This window comes from Salvelinus namaycush, chromosome 9, assembly GCF_016432855.1.
Source record: "Salvelinus namaycush isolate Seneca chromosome 9, SaNama_1.0, whole genome shotgun sequence".
Classification (NCBI taxonomy): domain Eukaryota; kingdom Metazoa; phylum Chordata; class Actinopteri; order Salmoniformes; family Salmonidae; genus Salvelinus; species Salvelinus namaycush.
The window spans coordinates 41,282,440-41,301,596 of NC_052315.1; the positions used below are offsets into that span (position 1 = coordinate 41,282,440).

The window sequence follows — 19,157 nt, forward strand, 5'->3', positions numbered from 1 at the left end:
AACTACAAATCTATATTACTATAACGCTCGTCTTCCTCCTCTTCTGAGGAGGAGTAGTAGGAAGGATCGGAGGACCAATGCGCAGCGTGGTAAGTGTCCATATTTTAATAAAGAAATAGAACACTGAACAAAAAAACAACAAAGTGAACGAACGAAAACTAAACAGTCCCGTATGGTGAAAACACAGACACAGGAACAATCACCCACAACACACAATGACAAACAGGCTACCTAAATATGGCTCCTAATCAGAGACAACGACTGACACCTGTCTCTGATTGAGAACCATATTAGGCCAAACACATAGAAACAGAAAAACATAGAAAAAGGAACATAGACTACCCACCCAACTCACGCCCTGACCATACTAAAACAAAGACATAACAACAAAACTAAGGTCAGAACGTGACAATTACCACTAGTGGTGTAAAGTACTTAAGTAAAAATACTTTAAAGTACTACTTAAGTAGTTTTTTAAGGTATCTGTACTTTACTTTACTATTAATATTTTTGACAACTTTTACTTTTACTCCACTACATTCCTAAATAAAATTATGTACTTTTTACTCCAAACATTTTCCCTGACACCCAAAAGTACTTGTTGCATGTTCAATGCTTAGCAGGACGGGAAAATGGTCCAATTCAATTACTTATCAAGAGAACATCCCTGGTCAAATCAAATTGTATTTGTCACATGCGCCGAATACAACAGGTGTAGACTTTACAAGCCCTGAACCAACAATGCAGTTTTAAGAAAAATAAGTGTTAAGTAAAAAATAGATAAGTAAAAACAAAAAAAATGAAAGTAAGTAATTAAAGAGCAGCAGTAAAATAACAATAGCGAGGCTATATACAGGGGGTACTGGTACAGAGTCAATGTGCGGGGGCAGCGGTTTGTCGAGGTAATATGTACATGTAGGTAGAGTTATTAAAGTGACTATGCATAAATGATAAACAGAACAGAGAGTAGCAGCAGCGTAAAAGATGCGGGGTGGCAATGCAAATAGTCTGGGTAGCCACTTGATTAGGTGTTCAGGACTCATATGGTTTGGGAGTAGAAGCTGTTAAGCCTTTTGGACCTAGACTTGGCGCTCTGGTACCGCTTGCCATGCGGTAGCAGAGAGAACAGTCTATGACTAGGGTGGCTGGAGTCTTTGACAATTTTTAGGGCCTTCCTCTGACACCGCCTGGTATAGAGGTCTTGGATGGCAGGAAGCTTGGCCCCAGTGATGTACTGGGCCGTACGCACTACCCTCTGTAATGCCTTGTGGTCGAAGGCCGAGCAGTTGCCATACCAGGCAGTGATGCAACCAGTCAGGATGCTCTCGATGGTGCAGCTGTATAACTTTTTGAGGATCTGAGGACCCATGCCAAATCTTTTCAGTCTCCTGAGGGGGACTAGGCTTTGTCGTGCCCTCTTCACAACTGTCTTGGTGTGTTGGACCATGATAGTTTGTTGGTTATGTGGACTCCAAGGAACTTGAAGATCTCAACCTGCTCAACTACAGTCCCGTCAATGAGAATGGGAGCGTGATCGGTCCTCCTTTTCCTGCAGTCCGCAGCCATCTCCTTTGTCTTGATCACGTTGAGGGAGAAGTTGTTGTCTTGGCACCTCACGGGCCAGGTCTCTGACCTCCCTATAGGCTGTCTCATCGTTGTCGGTGATCAGGCCTACCACTGTTGTGTCATCGGCAAACTTAATGATAGTGTTGGAGTCGTGCCTGGCCATGCAGTCATGAGTGAACAGGGAGTACAGTCGTGGCCAAAAGTGTTGAGAATGACACAAATATACATTTTCACAAAGTTTGATACTTCAGTGTCTTTAGATATTTTTGTCAGATATTACTATGGAATACTGAAGTATAATTACTTGCATTTCATAAGTGTCAAAGGCTTTAATTGACAATTACATGAAGTTGATGCAAAGAGTCAATATTTGCAGTGTTGACCCTTCTTTTTCAAGACCTCTGCAATCCGCCCTGGCATGCTGTCAATTAACTTCTGGGCCGCATCCTGACTGATGGCAGCCCATTCTTGCATAATCAATGCTTGGAGTTTGTCAGAATTTGTGGGTTTTTGTTTGTCCACCCGCCTCTTGAGGATTGACCACAAGTTCTCAATGGGATTAAAAACTTATTCTGGCTGCAAGCCCTAAGTCGGGATCAATATGACAACAGCCACTTCAAGTGCAGGGCGCGAAATTCAAAATATATTTTTTAGAAATATTTAACTTTCACACATTAACAAGTCCAATACAGCAAATGAAAGGTACACATCGTGTGAATCCAGCCAACATGTCCGATTTTTTAAATGTTTTACAGCGAAAACAGCACGTATATTTATGTTAGCTCACCACCAAATACAAAAAAGGACAGACATTTTTCACAGCACAGGTAGCATGCACAAAGCCAACCTAACTAACCAAGAACCAACCAAACTAACCAACAAACAACTTCATCAGATGACAGTCTTATAACATGTTATTCAATAAATCTATGTTTTGTTCGAAAAATGTGCATATTTCAGGTATAAATCATAGTTTACATTGCAGCTACAATCAGAAATTGCACCGAAAGCAGCCATAATAATTACAGACACCAACGTCAAATACCTAAATACTCATCATAAAACATTTCTGAAAAATACATAGTGTACAGCAAATGAAAGACAGGCATCTTGTGATTCCAGCCAATATTTCCGATTTATTAAGTGTTTTACAGCGAAAACACAATATAGCGTTATATTAGCTTACCACAATAGCCAGAAACACAAGCCATTTCCCAGCAGCAAAAGTTAGCGATCGTAACAAACCAGCAAAAGATATATAATTTTTGACTAACCTTGATATGCTTCATCAGATGACAGTCCTATAACATCAGGTTATACATACACTTATGTTTTGTTCGAAAATGTGCATATTTAGAGCTGAAATCAGTGGTTATACATTGTGCTAACGTAGCTACTTTTTCCCACAACGTCCGGATATTTTTCTGACACTTTTTCTGACACACATATTCTGACCAAATAGCTATTCATAAACATAACTAAAAAATACATGTTGTATAGGAAATGATAGATACACTAGTTCTTAATGCAATCGCCGTGTTAGAATTCTAAAAATAACTTCATTACGACATAAGGCTTACGTTATGGCGAGCGAGTGCCCAAAACCTGGGCGCAAAACTAATAGTACACAGTTCGACAGATATATGAAATAGCATCATAAAATGGATCCTACTTTTGATGAGCTTCCATCAGAATGTTGTACAAGAGGTCCTTTGTCAAGAACAATCGTTGTTTGGATTTAGAACGTCCTTTTTCCCTCTTGAATTAGCAAGCGCACTAGCCAAGTGGCGCGAAGCTCTCCTTCCTGAACAAAGGCACACAACGCAACACGCCTAACGTCCCGAATAAATTTCAATAGTCTAATAAAACTATATTGAAAAAACATACTTTACGATGATATTGTCACATGTATCAAATAAAATCAAAGCCGGAGATATTAGTCGTCCATAACGTCAGCTTATCAGAAGGCAAATCCAGGTCCCTCCTCACGCTCTCCAGAAAACAGGAAACTGGTGACACGTCATGCCAAGAGCTATGATTCGAGTCCAGATCAAGTTACACACTCAATTTCTTCTCTCACTGCTTGTCGACATCTAGTGGAAGACGTATGAAGTGCATCTAAACTAATAAATATCAAGGACTTTAATAGGCAGCCCCTAGAACAGTGCATCGATTTCAGATTTTCCACTTCCTGTCAGGAAGTTTACTGCAAAAGGAGTTCTGTTTTACTCACAGATATAATTCAAACGGTTTTAGAAACTAGAGAGTGTTTTCTATCCAATAGTAATAATAATATGCATATTGTACGAGCAAGAATTGAGTACGAGGCCGTTTGAAATGGGCACCTTTTATCTGGCTACTCAATACTGCCCCTGCAGCCCAAACAGGTTAAGGTCTAGGGAGTTTCCTGGCCATGGACCCAAAATATCGATGTTTTGTTCCCCGAGCCCCAGCTCCATCATGCTGGAAAAGGCATTGTTTGTCACCAAACTGTTCCTGGATGGTTGGGAGAAGTTGCTCTCGGAGGATGTGTTGGTACCATTCTTTATTCATGGCTGTGTTCTTAGGCAAAATTGTGAGTGAGCCCACTCCCTTGGCTGAGAAGCAACCCCACACATGAATGGTCTCAGGATGCTTTACTGTTGACATGACACAGGACTGATGGTAGCGCTCACCTTGTCTTCTCCGGACAAGCTTTTTTCCGGATGCCCCAAACAATCGGAAAGGGGATTCATCAGAGAAAATGACTTTACCCCAGTCCTCAGCAGTCCAATCCCTGTACCCTTTGCAGAATATCAGTCTGTCCCTGATGTATTTCCTGGAGAGAAGTGGCTTTTTTGCTGCCCTTCTTGACACCAGGCCATCCTCCAAAAGTCTTCGCCTCACTGTGCGTGCAGATGCACTCACACCTGCCTGCTGTCATTCCTGAGCAAGCTCTGTACTGGTGGTGCCCCGATCCCGCAGCTGAATCAACTATAGGAGACGGTCCTGGCGCTTGCTGGACTTTCTTGGGCGCCCTGAAGCCTTCTTCACAACAATTGAACCGCTCTCCTTGAAGTTCTTGATGATCTGATAAATGGTTGATTTAGGTGCAATCTTACTGGCAGCAATATCTTTGCCTGTGAAGCCGTTTTTGTGCAAAGCAATGATGACGGGATGTGTTTCCTAGCAGGTAACCATGATTGACAGAGGAAGAACAATGATTCCAAGCACCACCCTCCTTTTGAAGCTTCCAGTCTGTCAGCATGACAGAGTGATCTCCAGCCTTGTCCTCGTCAGCACTCACACCTGTGTTAACGAGAGAATCACTGACATGATGTCAGCTGGTCCTTTTGTGGCAGGGTTGAAACGCAGTGGAAATGTTTTTTGGGGATTCAGTTAATTTGCATGGCAAAGAGGGACTTTGCAATTAATTGCAATTCATCTGATCACTCTTCATAACATTCTGGAGTATATGCAAATTGCCATCATACAAACTGAGGCAGCAGACTTTGTGAATATTAATATTTGTGTCCTTCTCAAAACTTTTGGCCACGACTGTACAGTAGGGGACTGAGCACGTCTGCGTGTTATCCCTACTGCCTCTGATCTGGAGGACTCACTAACACAAATGTTTTGTTTGTAAATTAGGTCTGTGATTTGTGGTGTGCCCCAGGCTATATGTAAAAAATATGTCTTGTGCTAATTATAAGCAATTTGAAATAATTTATACTTTTTCTTTTGATACTTAAGTATATTTAAAACCAAATACTTTTAGACTTTTACTCAAGCAATATTTTTCTGGGTGACTTTCACTTTTACTTGAGTCATTTTCTATTAATTAAGGTATCTCTACTTTTAGTCAAGTATGATAATAGGGTGCTTTTTCACCACTGATTACCACAACGCACTCAAATCTCAATTGAACTACAAGTACCAGAAGACAACGTTAACAAACGAGTCGAACACATCATTGGTCGAAGTGCAGGTGAGAGCACAGGTTGGCTAACTTGTAAGTTTTATTTTATTAATGTTTAACATTGTAAGCTGTAGTTATTATATGTTGATTACAAATTGATATGACATTGTTTACCAAGTAGTTAGCAGCAGTTAGCCAGCTAACCGATATGTCAGCTGTTAGCTAGTAGTAAGCTAGCTGCTAGTCGGCGAGTAGTAAGCTAGTTAGCTTGGGCCAACTTGCTAACTTAATGAATAATGTTAGTTCGTTTGTCTAGCTAGCTAGATAATATGTGGAAACGAGGGGACTATCAACTAAGGGTGCCAATGTGTTGTCTCTAACCAGCAGGTTTGACAGCTTTAGCTAGCTAACGTGACTTTGTAGCATGTGGTTAGCTAGCAAAATAGTTAGCTATGTCAACACTCTTGTGTGAAGGTGATGTAATCGTGTTGAAGTACGCAGCTACATGCAGCAGGAGAGCGTTTAGCCATGACCGGGCTCTAAAAAGGGGCCACTAAGCTAACGTTAGGCAGTTTGCTCATGATATTTGTCTATACACTATAACGTTACTGTCACAGTAAAACCTGGCTCACAAATTGTCTTATCTACTAGAATTAGCTACCTGTGACAGGTAACGTTAACTAGCCGGTTTTATTTTCCAACCAACTTTGTCGCTAGTGAGAATGGGTAGTTTATTTATGGTTTGGTACACTGCACATACATCTAGTTAGCAAACGTCAGCAATTGAGGAACTTGAATTGGGGCCTTAGCTTAGTCACAAAATAAGCATCACAGCTGATAGCATTGCAGAGAAAAGCAATTTTGGTCAACAAACTTACTTGATGAATTTGGCTAAATGCATTAATACATTTGACCATACTCTTTTCTCCTGTTTTGCTTTCCTTTTCAGTAAGGAAGGTGGGACATAGCTTTAGTTTTTGCCCAGCTCTCAAAGGCTGAATCATGGACCAAGACAACAACTCTGAGGTAAGTTTGGGGACTGCGGGACATGGGTCACTGCATAATGCTTTGACAGCTGTTATTTTGATCATTTTAAAAAGGCACACAGAGTACAGCTTCCAACACATCTGTTATGGCCCATACAGCTGTGATATTTGAAGCTCTATGCTGATCATAATACATTAAGCAAAACAAACAAACATTCTTAGAATTTTGTCCTGTTCCTGTACTTAACGTTGATGTTAATTGTCTAAGATTCAGTGTCGCAATAAATCTGGCTACTAAGCCTTTGAGCACATTGACAAAATGTTTTCGTTGACATGTACACTTTTAGAATTACTTAATGACTACATATGCTTTTTAACTTCTTTTTTTTAGGATGAGTTGGTAGGTCCCTTTGAAGATGCGTCTGAAGATGAGTCACTGCCTAGTCGTCCCCCTGGACTCTGTGAGTGCCCTTATTTATGTAAAATGTATTTACTTTTCTCTCTGTCTGCTTGTCACCAAAAGCTCATATTGTTTCACAATGCCCATGTGAGAGAAAAAGGGGAACCGTCCTTTACTTTCCAAGCTTTGAAACTAGTATCTATGTTCTCTTTGTCTGTGAAGTCTTCCCACAGCGATGTTATGTTTGAAAGTCTGTTCTAACTCGTTCGTAACCTTTATTTCAGTAGGCTACAACATGCACTGTTCACTCTACCCATATCTGACAATCACATTCCTTTGGCATATCGAAGTATGTTGTATTTCCTGCCAGCCAATTCAGTGATGTAGGAACTAAAGGTTCTTTCCGTTCTTGTCTTTGTCTTTCGCTCTTACTTGCTCTATTTCTCTCCCCTTCCACCTCTCCCTGGCTGGTTCCTTTATAGCGGACTCTGAGGCGGTGGAGCTGCTATGGCAGGTGCGTGCCCAGCGGCGCCAGTCCTCCCCAGAACTCCCTGAAACAGTCACCCGGCTGACTGCCCCAGATGGCAGCCTGCTCTACTTGGTAGGCACCGCCCACTTCAGTGACAGCAGCAAGAAGGACGTGGCCACGGTGAGCACAACAAATCTGACATGCAAGCATTAAGGGCTGTTTTCCTTGACACAGCTTATCCTAGCCAGTTTGGCCGGACAAAGTTCAATTACTACTTAACGGATGCCCCGCCTCACTTTTCTCCACACACTGAAAAAAAGAAAAAAGATTCATATGTTATTTTTTGGGCCAATCTATGTGGCTCTTTGTTTATAATGCACTGTCTGCTCTCCCTTGAGGCTTTCCCAAGTTGATGCCCAAGAGACCAAACAACCTCAGATCACGCGCTCAGATCATTTTCGAGCCTCTGATTGGACAGTGAAATACACACACACTCGCACCTGCAGGAGACATGCAGATGTTTAATTTCTCTCTCATGCAGTCATGGCTGAAGCCAGCATAAATTCCTACTATTTATGTGTCCAGGTTAAACGTGGGATGTCCCTCATTATAAACAAACAGTTGGTTAAATTCATGGTTATTGCATCATTTTCAGATTAATAAGAAGCGATTTAATAGACGAAACAGCAATTTAACTTAACCAATTGAATGGCCAGAGATCAGGGCATTCATCAGCAAAGACAGAGTGCAAGCTGATAGTATTTTGGACAACTAAATTGAAGTCAAAATGATTGCTGAAATCGAAGTGTGTCAGCTGTATGGTGATTTGCGATTCATAACTTACATTTTACCGGTACTACCAGTAGTAGTAGGCCAACCGATAACACCACAACAGAATGCGTTGATGTGATGATGCGCTGCTGACAACAGCTAGCATGTCCAGCAAAATACATTGCCAGTGGCACGCACACACTTTGCAGATCAGCAGATGGGGGCTTTTCGTGGCAGCCAGACGAGACAATTGAAGGAGGATGCGGTGAGCAAAGTTACTGGGCTCGAATTTAGTCATGCTTGATCTATATAGATTGATGCTTCTAATTGTGCATGTTATAAACATTTTTTTTTTGTGATGATGATAGGTTATACTCTATGGCTGGATTTATAAAAATGTTCCCATGCTACATTAATTTGGCAGACTTAACTTGATTGACCCTCTTTCTACAAGGCCTACTAGTGTATGAGAGGCCTAATCATATTTGTATGAATATTTTGTTAATGCCTAGGCTATAGAGATGCATTCAGGTAATTAACTCATTATTATGCATCAACATTTTAATTTGATTACAATTATTTATTGTCAATCTTTCTTGAATTTGTTAGGCTATACAATTAAGTAGATTAATGAACTGATACATTCATACAACTTTTTTTTGAATAATTTTTGAATATGATGAATGAATATTGCATTATATTATACATCCTATGTGAATAATGTTCATTAATGTTGTGTATTATTAATAATCTGAAAATCAGTCTGAAATAGAATATTTATCCTATTGTTCATGTCCATATAGCCTAGGACAATGTGGTAAAGTACTGTTATTCCTTATCCACCTAATTATATAAAAAAATATATAAAAAATGCTTGCTTTTTTGGGGGGAAATCTGTTAAACAGTGAATACATTTTGTCTGGCCTTACTAAAAAGTATGCCGAATGAGGAATCTCCATTCAAATACATTTTTGAACTAGACAGAATCTGTGTCTGGGAAACCGGCCTTAAATGATTGTCATAGGTATCTCCTGGAATGGCCTCTGAGTTTGTTCAAATTCATGGGATTCATACATTTTCTAAATGATTGTCCTTCAGATACACCCTGAAGTAATGATTGAATAAAAAGTATTCTGAAATCTGCCAATCAGAACTATCTATTTAACCTTTTTTCAACCAGGCAAGTCAGTTAAGAACAAATTACTATGACATCCCCCTTATACATGTCCTGGTTTCCCAGACTCCTGTTTGTTTTGTTCCCTCAGGCAAAATCCATTCTATTGTCAGTCTTGTACTTCTACCTTTCTCTCTCTTACCGCCCTTGCTCCCCTTTCTCCCCTTCCTCTCCTTCTACCCCCTTTCCCTGTTTTCCTCCTCTCCTTATCCTCCCACTCTCTCCTCCCCCTTTCTCCCCTGTCCCCTTTGTTTGCCTTCTTCCCCACCCTCAGACGATCCGTGCAGTGCAGCCAGACGTGGTGGTGGTGGAGCTGTGCCAGTACAGGGTGTCCATGCTGAAGATGGATGAGAAGACGCTGCTGAAGGAGGCCAAGGACATTAATCTGGACAAGGTCCAGCAGGCCATCAAACAGGTACCACTATTGGGGGGGGGGGGGGGGGGGTCAGTTTGGCTTTTTTTGGCCCTGGAATGAGTAAAAAAAAAAAAAAAATCTCTAATCCTGTGTCATTTAAATATATCACAACTGATAAATCTACGATAATCGAGAATTTCAATAGGCATTTTTCTAACGCTGGCTAGTGGACCCAAACTGTTAGAAACGTATATCTATCCTACCCTGCCTTTCTAAAGTCTTCAAAAGCCAAGTGAACAAACAGATCACTGCCCATTTTGAATCCCACCGTACCTTCTCCACTATGCAATCTGGTTTCCGAGCGGGTCATGGGTGCACCTCAGCCACGCTCAAGGTCCTAAACGATATCATAACCGCCATCGATAAAAGACAATACTGTGCAGCCGTCTTCATCGACCTGGCCAACGCTTTCGACTCTGTCAATCACCGCATTCTTATCAGCAGACTCAACAGCCTTGGTTTCTCAAATGACTGCCTCACCTGGTTCACTAACTACTTCTCAGATAGAGTTCAGTGTGTCAAATCGGAGGGCCTGTTGTCCGGACCTCTGGCAGTCTCTATGGGGGTGCCACAGGGTTAAATTCTCGGGCCTACTCTTTTCTCTGTATACATCAATGATGTCGCTCTTGCTGCTGGTGATTCTCTGATCCACCTCTACGCAGATGACACCATTCTGTATACTTCTGGATCTTCTTTGGACACTGTGTTAACTAACTTCCAGACGAGCTTCAATGCCATACAACTCTCCTGCCGTAGCCTACAACTACTCTTAAATGCAAGTAAAACTAAATGCATGCTCTTCAACCGATTTGCTTCAACCCGCCCACCTGTTTAGCATCACTACTCTGGACGGTTCTGACTTAGAATATGTGGACAACTACAAATACCTAGGTGTCTGGTTAGACTGTAAACTCTCCTTCCAGACTCACATTAAGCATCTCCAATCCAAAATGAAATCTAGTATCGGCTTCCTATTTCGCAACAAAGCCTCCTTCACTCATGCTGTCATTTACAAAATAGCCTCCAACACTCTACTCAGCAAATTGGATGTAGTCTTTCACAGTGCCATCCGTTTTGTCACCAAAGCCCCATATACTACCCACCACTGCGACCTGTATGCTCTCGTTGGCTGGCCTTCGCTTCATATTCGTTGCCAAACCCACTGGCTCCAGGTCATCTATAAGGCAGGGATTTACCTAGCAAAGACTTATCTCAGGTCACTGGTCACCATAGCAGCACTCACCCGTAGGACGCGCTCCAGCAGGTATATTTCACTGGTCATCCCCAAAGCCAACTCCCCCTTTGGCCGCCTTTCCTTACAGTTGTCTGCTGCCAATGACTGGAACGAATTGCAAACATCACTGAAGCTGGAGACCCATATCTCCCTCACTAACTTTAAGCATCAGCTGTCAGAGCAGCTTACCCATCATTGCACCTGTACACGGCCCATCTGTAAATAGCCCACCCAGCTACCTCATCCCCATATTGTTATTTATTTGTTTGATCCTTTGCACCCCATTATCTACACTTGCACATTCATCTTCTGCGCTATCACTACAGTGTTTAATTGCTAAATTGTAATAATTTCGCCACTATGGCCTATTTATAGCCTTACCTCCCTAATCTTACTACATTTGCACACACTGTATATAGATTGTTCTATTGTGTTATTGACTGTACGTTTGTTTATCCCATGTGTAACTCTGTGTCGCAGTGCTTTGCTTTATCTTGGCCAGGTCGCAGTTGTAAATGAGAGCTTGTTCTCCACTGGCCTACCTGGTTAAATAAAGGTAAAATAAATATTGAACATGTTAACAGTATGTGCCCTATAGAATCAGTTTTGTTGAAATAACGGGCAGTGATATTGTATTTAACCAGGCAAGTCAATTAAGAACAAATTCTTATTTACAATTTTGGCCTGACAAGAAGTGAAATGCCTCCTATGGGGGGGCTGGGATAAAAAAAAAACACACCTCAATGTGAGACAAAATGGACAATGCAGACAGAAGACACTGGCAACAGCACAAATACAACAGCAAACAAACAGTGGGTGTGTGTGCGTACGTGCAGGCATGCGCGTGTGAAGTAACACAGCATGCTTCCTTACATAAGGCAACGCAAACTAGTGACATCGGGTGACTAATGGAAACAACTACGTGTCTCAACAACCGGTTCATCTATTTGTCCTTTGAACTCATCCAGGAACACCAGGTCCTAGACTTAGGTTGGCTTGGAGGGAATTCCAAGACCAGGGGGATGAGTAATGAAAGGACCCCTTTCCATGCTCAGTTCTAATTATCTAGACTGTTAGCATAGAACAAGATATTGAGATCTGAGCTTGTATGTGTTTTAATTGCTCTGCTAGAAGAGAGGATAGATAGGATGTTAACTTACAGTTCACCGTTTTGTCTCTTTGGTATTTTATTAGGATCCCCTTTAGCTGTTGTAAAAGGAGCAGCTACTCTTTCTGGGGTCCACACAAAACATGAAACATAATACAGAATGACATAATACAGAACATCATTAGACAAGAACAGCTCAAGGACAGAACTACATACATCTTTCTCCTCCTATCTGTCCTTCCCCCTTTTTATTATGTCCTCACAGAATGGAGTGATGTCTGGCCTGATGCAGATCCTGCTGCTCAAAGTGTCGGCTCACATCACAGAGCAGCTGGGCATGGCTCCTGGAGGAGAGTTCAGGGAGGCCTTCAAACAGGTGATACATTCACGCACTCACTAAAAATAGTTCATCTTGATAAGGGTCACAGGTTTGTTCTCGCACAAGGTGTCAGGTCAAGGTCATAAATACTTTCAAATACACACTAATGTTCTTATCTCGCACAGCATAACATACTGAACTTAACACCCTCTTACCTGTTACCCACTAGGTACAGTATTAGTAAGGTTGTATGTAAAGACCCTCCCTCTTCTCTCCACCCAGGCGGGCCGAGTGCCCTTCTGCAAGTTCCACCTGGGGGACCGGCCCATCCCGGTGACATTCAAACGGGCCATCGCAGCTCTCAGTCTGTGGCAGAAAGCCAGACTGGCCTGGGGCCTGTGCTTCCTGTCAGACCCCATCAGGTACAATAACCTGACAGTTACTCCTCTCTAGTGTCTAGGTTAAGTCAACAGCTTACTCCGCTATACAATTCCTCTCAGTATTTCCTTTGCTTAGTATGTAGTAAGATTAGAGCAGAAATATTATTAGGGTGGTACTGTATTTAGTAATATCCAATTTAATAATATATTTAATTTATATAGGGCTTAATTTATTTACCTGAATACAAATGATAGCAAGCAATTGGGAATTAATTTGGGGACTTGGTTAAACCCAGTTGGTACAATGCTTTTGTTATTGCAATATATTTGTTGTTGTTGGGTGTCAGTAAGGAGGACGTGGAGAAGTGCAAACAGAAGGACCTCCTGGAGCAGACGATGCTAGAGATGATTGGCGAGTTCCCCGCCCTCCACCAGACCATTGTGGCCGAGCGAGACATCTACCTCACACACACGCTCCGCCAGGCCGCACGCTGTGTGGAGGCGCCCCCCAATGCCCAGAGTGAGTATCACAGCATCTGCATGTTTCACTTTTCACCTGAGGAAGTCCAGACAAGTTTCTCCATTAGTCTGTTCAAACTGCTCATGGGAAAAACACTACCATATCATTGGTTGTAGTCTGCGCAAGATTGCAATTAAACCAATGAAAAGTTCTGGCATAGTTTTCCGTCAGCAGTTTGAATGGACCCTTACTCTGAAAGATGGACGAGCTGGGTTATTGTGTCTGTGTTTTGCACACTGCCTAAGATGCCAATTAAGTTTATTCTCAACTCCTAATGTATCTATGCATAATAGATGGACTGTTACAGACCAATGTTTTTTGGGAACATGGATGCCATTTCAGCTGGATAAATTCGCTTGTTTCTTGTAACAGAAGTGCCTGCTGTGGTGGTGGGAGTGGTGGGGATGGGACACGTCCCTGGCATCGAGAGGAACTGGGAGAAGGAGCTCAACATTCAGGAGATCATGAGGTGTGTGTATCTTTCTTAGCAGTCTAGACCAAGTTATTACTACTTATATTATAGAGCAATAGAATCATTGTATTTCGGCATCTTCTAACTTTTATGAGTTAATATTGACCTCTTTCTTTTGCTTTTCTGTGTGACTGTCAGTGTTGCGCCCCCATCTCGTTTTGGCTGGATGTTGCGCACGGTGCTGAAGGCTGGGGTGATAGGAGTACTGGGATACGCCTGCTACCGTGCAGGAGGGGGCATGGGGAGGGCTCTTCTTTCCCTACCCGCTGTCCAATCACTACTGGACAACCTGCGACCACTGCCCCCAGCAGCGGCTTGACCCCTCTCCTATACCTATGACATGAACGATCCCCTCTAGTACGAAAACAATGCATCTACCACCAATGGCCTTATTGACAGGAGGAGGGGTTAGAGGTCAAGGTTCACCTCCTACCCTATGAACTGACATGGACTTAAGGGGTTCGAGGGCTTGAACTGCCCTCCCTCTCGTTTCCTTCCTTCCTCTCCTCCATGTCCCTGTGGAACACAGAACAGTACTGCCAAAGAAACCATGACAGTACCCTTATTTTATTTTTGTATATTTAAAAAAAGAAATGGCAAAAGAAGGATTTTTGTAAGATTTACAAATGTTTTTCCATTTATATTACATCTGCTATCCCCCACATTCCAATTGATGTTACATTGAAATTTGAGATTTTGGTGCATATGGTCTTTGAAGTTGATATTATTGCCCTAAGTCATTATATATAAAAAATAAACTGGGTGGTTTGAGCCCTGAATGCTGATTGGCTGACAGCCGTGGTATATCAGACCATATACCATGGGTATTACAAAGCATTTCTTTTTACTTCTCTAATTACATTGGTAACCAGTTTTATAATAGCAGTAAGGCACCTCAGGGGTTTGTGGTATGTGGCCGCCGCGTTGCGCTTAAGAACAGCCCTTAGCCGTGGTGTATTGGCCATGTACCACACATCCTCGGGCCTTATTGCTTAAGTGTGTATGTATGTATATATATATATATATATATATGTATATATATATATATATATATATATGCACGCACAAACATATACAGTTGAAGTCGGAAGTTTACATACACGTTAGCCAAATGCATTTAAACTCAGTTTTTCACAATTCCTGTAAAAATGCCCTGTCTTAGGTCAGTTAGGATCACCACTTTATTTTAAGAATGTGAAATGTCAGAATAGTAGTTGAGAGAATAATTTATTTCAGCTTTTATTTCTTTCATCACATTCCCAGTGGGTCAGAAGTTTACATACACTCAATTAGTATTTGGTAGCATTGCCTTTAAATTGTTTAACTTGGGTCAAACGTTTCGTGTAGCCTTCCACAAGTTTCCCACAATAAATTGGGTGAATTTTGGCCCATTCCTCCTGACAGAGCAGGTGTAACTGAGTCAGGTTTGTAGGCCTCCTTGCTCGCACACGCTTTTTCAGTTCTGCCCACAAATCTTCTATAGGATTGAGGTCAAGGCTTTGTGATGACCACTCCAATACCTTGACTTTGTTGTCCTTAAGCCATTTTGCCACAACTTTGGAAGTATGCTTGGCGTCATTGTCCGTTTGGAAGACCCATTTGCAACCAAGCTTTAACTTCCTGACTGATGTCTTGAGATGTTGCTTCAATATACCCACATAATGTTCCATCCTCATGATGCCATCTATTTTGTGAAGTGCACCAGTCCCTCCTGCAGCAAAGCACCCCCACAACATGATGCTGTCACCCCCGTGCTTCACGGTTGGGATGGTGTTCTTTGGCTTGCAAGCCTCCCCCTTTTTCCTCCAAACAGAACGATGGTCATTATGGCCAAACGGTTCTATTTTTGTTTCATCAGACCAGAGGACATTTCTCCAAAAAGTACAATCTTTGTCCCCACGTGCAGTTGCAAAACGTAGTCTGGCTTTTTCTATGGCGGTTTTGGAGCAGTGGCTTCTTCCTGGCTGAGTGGCCTTTCAGGTTATGTCAATATAGGACTCGTTTTACTGTGGATATAGATACTTTTGTACCTGTTTCCTCCAGCATCTTGACAAGGTCCTTTGCTGTTCTGGGATTGATTTGCACTTTTTGCACCAAAGTATGTTCATCTCTAGGAGACAGAACGCGTCTCCTTCCTGAGCGGTATGACGGCTGCGTGGTCCCATGGTGTTTATACTTGCGTACTATTGTTTGTACAGATGAACGTGGTACCTTCAGGCGTTTGGAAATTGATCCCAAGGATGAACCAGACTTGTGGAGGTCTACACATTTTTTTTCTGGGGTCTTGGCTGATTTCTTTTGATTTTCCCATGATGTCAAGCAAAGAGGCACTGAGTTTGAAGGTAGGTCTTGAAATGCATCCACAAGTACACCGCCAATTGACTGAAATGTTGTCAATTAGCCTATCAGAAGCTTCTAAAGCCATGGCATCATTTTTTTGAATTTTCCAAGCTGTTTAAAGGCACAGTCAACTTAGTGTATGTAAACTTCTGACCCACTGGAATTGTGATACTGTGAATTATAAGTGAAATAATCTGTCTAGAAACAATTGTTGGAAAAATTACTTGACTTTGTTATGCACAAAGTAATGTCTTTACCGACTTGCCAAACCCATAGTTTGTTAACAAGACATTTGTGGAGTTGTTACACTTAGGTTGGAGTCATTAAAACTCGTTTATGTAAACTTCTGACTTCAACTGTACATGCATACAGTACATTCAGAAAGTATTCAGACCCCTTGATTTTCCCCCCACATTTTTTTTACGTTACAGCCTTATTCTAAAGTGGATTAAATTGTTTTTTTCCTCAATCTACACACAATACCCCATAATGACAAAGCAAAAACAGTTTTTTTTAAAGTTTTTGCAATATCACATTTATGTAATTATTCAGCCCCTTTATTCAGTACTTTGTTGAAGCACCTTTGGCAGCGATTACAGCCTCGAGTCTGCTTGAGTATGACACTACAAGCTTGGCACACCTGTATTTGGGGAGTTTCTCCCATCCTTCTCTGCAGATCCTCTCAAGCTCTGTCATGTTGGATGGGGAGCGTTGCTGCTCGGCTATTTTCAGGTCTCTCCAGAGATGTTTGATTGGCGCTGAAAAAAATCCCCACCGCATGATGCTGCCACCCCCCTGTTTCACCGTAGGAATGGTGCCAGGTTTCTTCCAGATGTGACACTTTGCATTCAGGCCAAAGACTTCAATCTTGGTTTAATCAGACCAGAGAATCATGTTTCTCATGGTCTGAGATACTTTAGGTGCCTTTTGGAAAACTCCAAGCGGGCTGTCATGTTCATTTTACTAAGGAGTAACTTCTGTCTGGCCACTCTACCATACAGGCCTGTTTGGTGAAGTGCTGCAGAGATGGTTGTCCTTCTGGAAGGTTATCCCATCTCCACAGAGGAACTCTGTCAGAGTTCCTCTGTGTTACCATCGGGTTCTTGGTCACCTCCCCGACCAAGGCCCTTCTGCCCCGATTGCTCAGTTTGACCCGGCAGCCAGCTCTAGGAAGAGTCTTGGTGGTTCCAAACTTCTTCCATTTTAAGAATGATGGCCAGTGTGTTCTTGGGGTCCTTCAATGCTGCATGAATGTTTTGGTACCCTTCCCCAGATCTGTGCCTCGACACAATCCTGTCTCAAAGCTCTATGGACAATTCCTTTTAACCTCATGGCTTGGTTTTTGTTCTGACATGCATTGTCAACTGTGGGACCTTATAAACAGGTGTGTGCCTTTCCAAATCATGTCCAATCAATTGAATTTACCACAGGTGGACTCAATCAAGTTGTAGAAACAGCTCAAGGATGCTTCATGGAAACAGAATGCACCTGAGCTGAATTTCGAGTCTCATAGAAAAAGGTCTGAATACTAAATAATGTACTTCAGTTTTACATTTTTAATACATTTGCAAAAATGTCTAAGCCTGTTTTTGCTTTGTCATTATGGGGTATTGTGTGTAGATTGAGGATTAAAAAAAAATGTAATCCATTTTAGAATAAGGCTGTAATGTAACAAAATGTGGAAAAAGTCAAAGGGTCTGAACTCTTTCCGAATGCGCTGTAATGGACCCCAATAGTTGAAGAATAGAGCTACCGTCCCACTAATGACTTTTCATTCTCATACAGTCTCTTTAATCCTGGATCCAGGACCTACATGGGACCATCTAGGCTTTAACAATGACCATGTTTAATATAGCACTTTATTACATTTTTGGGTACAGATTCCCACCCATGGCTAGTAAGGAATTTAACAAATTAAGTCAAAAAGTACAAATATGACCAAATAACGTATGTAACTGACTACACTGTAGTTTACCACCACAGTGGGGGTTTTGGGGAAAGTTCTCTCCCCAGCCAAGAGACAGAAGGTTTTAGTAACAAATTGTAGTTGCGCTATCCCAACATGGACACCTAAGTTCCTCCATCGCTCATGAGGAAAGTCAACCCAGGGACTAGGCTATGTCTGGTGTTATAGTGACTACCTCTCCTGGTCACACAATATACTGTTCCTCAAGGCAAACTGATCTGTGCTGGTTGGTGTTACACACAACCAACCATACTGATTGATAGACGGTACAACCTAATGCTTCGACGTGTGTTATAAATACCTGTACTCTAAGGCAATGCCCAACTCAAATTTGTACTGGTATTTTGAATTGCATATTTGTTTTTCAAAGAATGCTTCATTCTGGAAGATCAGTTGTGTGTTTTGTATTGGTTGGAGTTGGAAGGGTAAAATACCATGACCACCACACTTATAACATACTTAATTTAACAGAGGGCTAATGTGGGATTTAAAAAATAAAAAAAAGATAAATATGCAGAGGAGGGCGGAGTAAAATTGCCTCAAAGCAAGCAATGTATTTTAAATGGGGGCATTTTGTATATTTGACTGTACTTGCAATGAGGCACCATCAACATGTATGTTGTAAAACATAAACTGCCACTTTCTGCGTGATGGTGGTAGATACTGGACATGATCAGAAAATATGCACTTTGTACTACAAGCCATCAATGAACTCTCTCTTTGTATGGGAACATCTGACATTTCAGACTACATGCTTCTACGACATGCATGATTTTAGTACAGCCGATTGCCAGATTGTTCCCTAATCCCTAGGAATGAATGGGGAATGTTGGGGATTATGTTCGATGGGAGCTGGGAAGGGTTGGTTGGGGTTAACGCCTTATTCTGCTATCGCCTTATTCTGCCTTGGACCTGTAGATTGCCTGCCTCTGCTGCAGCTGTGGCTTGTTCATCTCTCACTGTCCTCCATTGTTTTGTGTCTCCCTATCTCAGTCTGTTCATGCTGTATGTCTGGGTCTGCTGGATAGGACCAGGTTGGGTGACACCCTCAGACAAATAGTTGTGGATTCTGTTTCCCCCAAAATGAAATGTTTATCTGATGTACTTTCGGAAGATAATGCCATGTTGCATTTACATAT

General features: G+C 41.8%; 1 protein-coding gene across 4 annotated transcripts; it reads left to right on the forward strand.

The window, feature by feature from the left end:
* The first annotated feature begins 5,469 nt into the window (after nt 1-5,469).
* trabd (TraB domain containing) lies at nt 5,470-14,497 on the forward strand. Of its 4 annotated transcripts, none has more exons than XM_039001456.1 (10): nt 5,470-5,533; nt 6,414-6,490; nt 6,842-6,911; nt 7,333-7,499; nt 9,539-9,679; nt 12,287-12,397; nt 12,623-12,762; nt 13,068-13,240; nt 13,613-13,709; nt 13,851-14,497. In XM_039001456.1, exons 2-10 carry the CDS (start codon nt 6,467-6,469, stop codon nt 14,029-14,031), a joined length of 1,104 nt encoding a protein of 367 aa, XP_038857384.1. In that variant the 5' UTR covers nt 5,470-5,533; nt 6,414-6,466; the 3' UTR covers nt 14,032-14,497. The 4 variants fall into 4 exon arrangements, with proteins under 4 accessions (XP_038857384.1, XP_038857381.1, XP_038857385.1 ...); XM_039001453.1 differs by having other exon boundaries at nt 5,493-5,557; XM_039001457.1 differs by lacking the exon at nt 5,470-5,533 and adding an exon at nt 5,666-5,851.
* Nucleotides 14,498-19,157: the final 4,660 nt, after the last annotated feature.

What these genes read in the sequence shown, in the direction of transcription:
- trabd (XM_039001456.1), top strand. Translation starts at nt 6,467, where the DNA reads ATGGACCAAGACAACAACTCTGAG. An exon ending in TTCCTGTCAGACCCCATCAG is followed by an intron (nt 12,763 to 13,067) that starts GTACAATAACCT and finishes GTTGGGTGTCAG; the next exon opens with TAAGGAGGACGTGGAGAAGT. An exon ending in GGCGCCCCCCAATGCCCAGA is followed by an intron (nt 13,241 to 13,612) that starts GTGAGTATCACA and finishes TTCTTGTAACAG; the next exon opens with AAGTGCCTGCTGTGGTGGTG.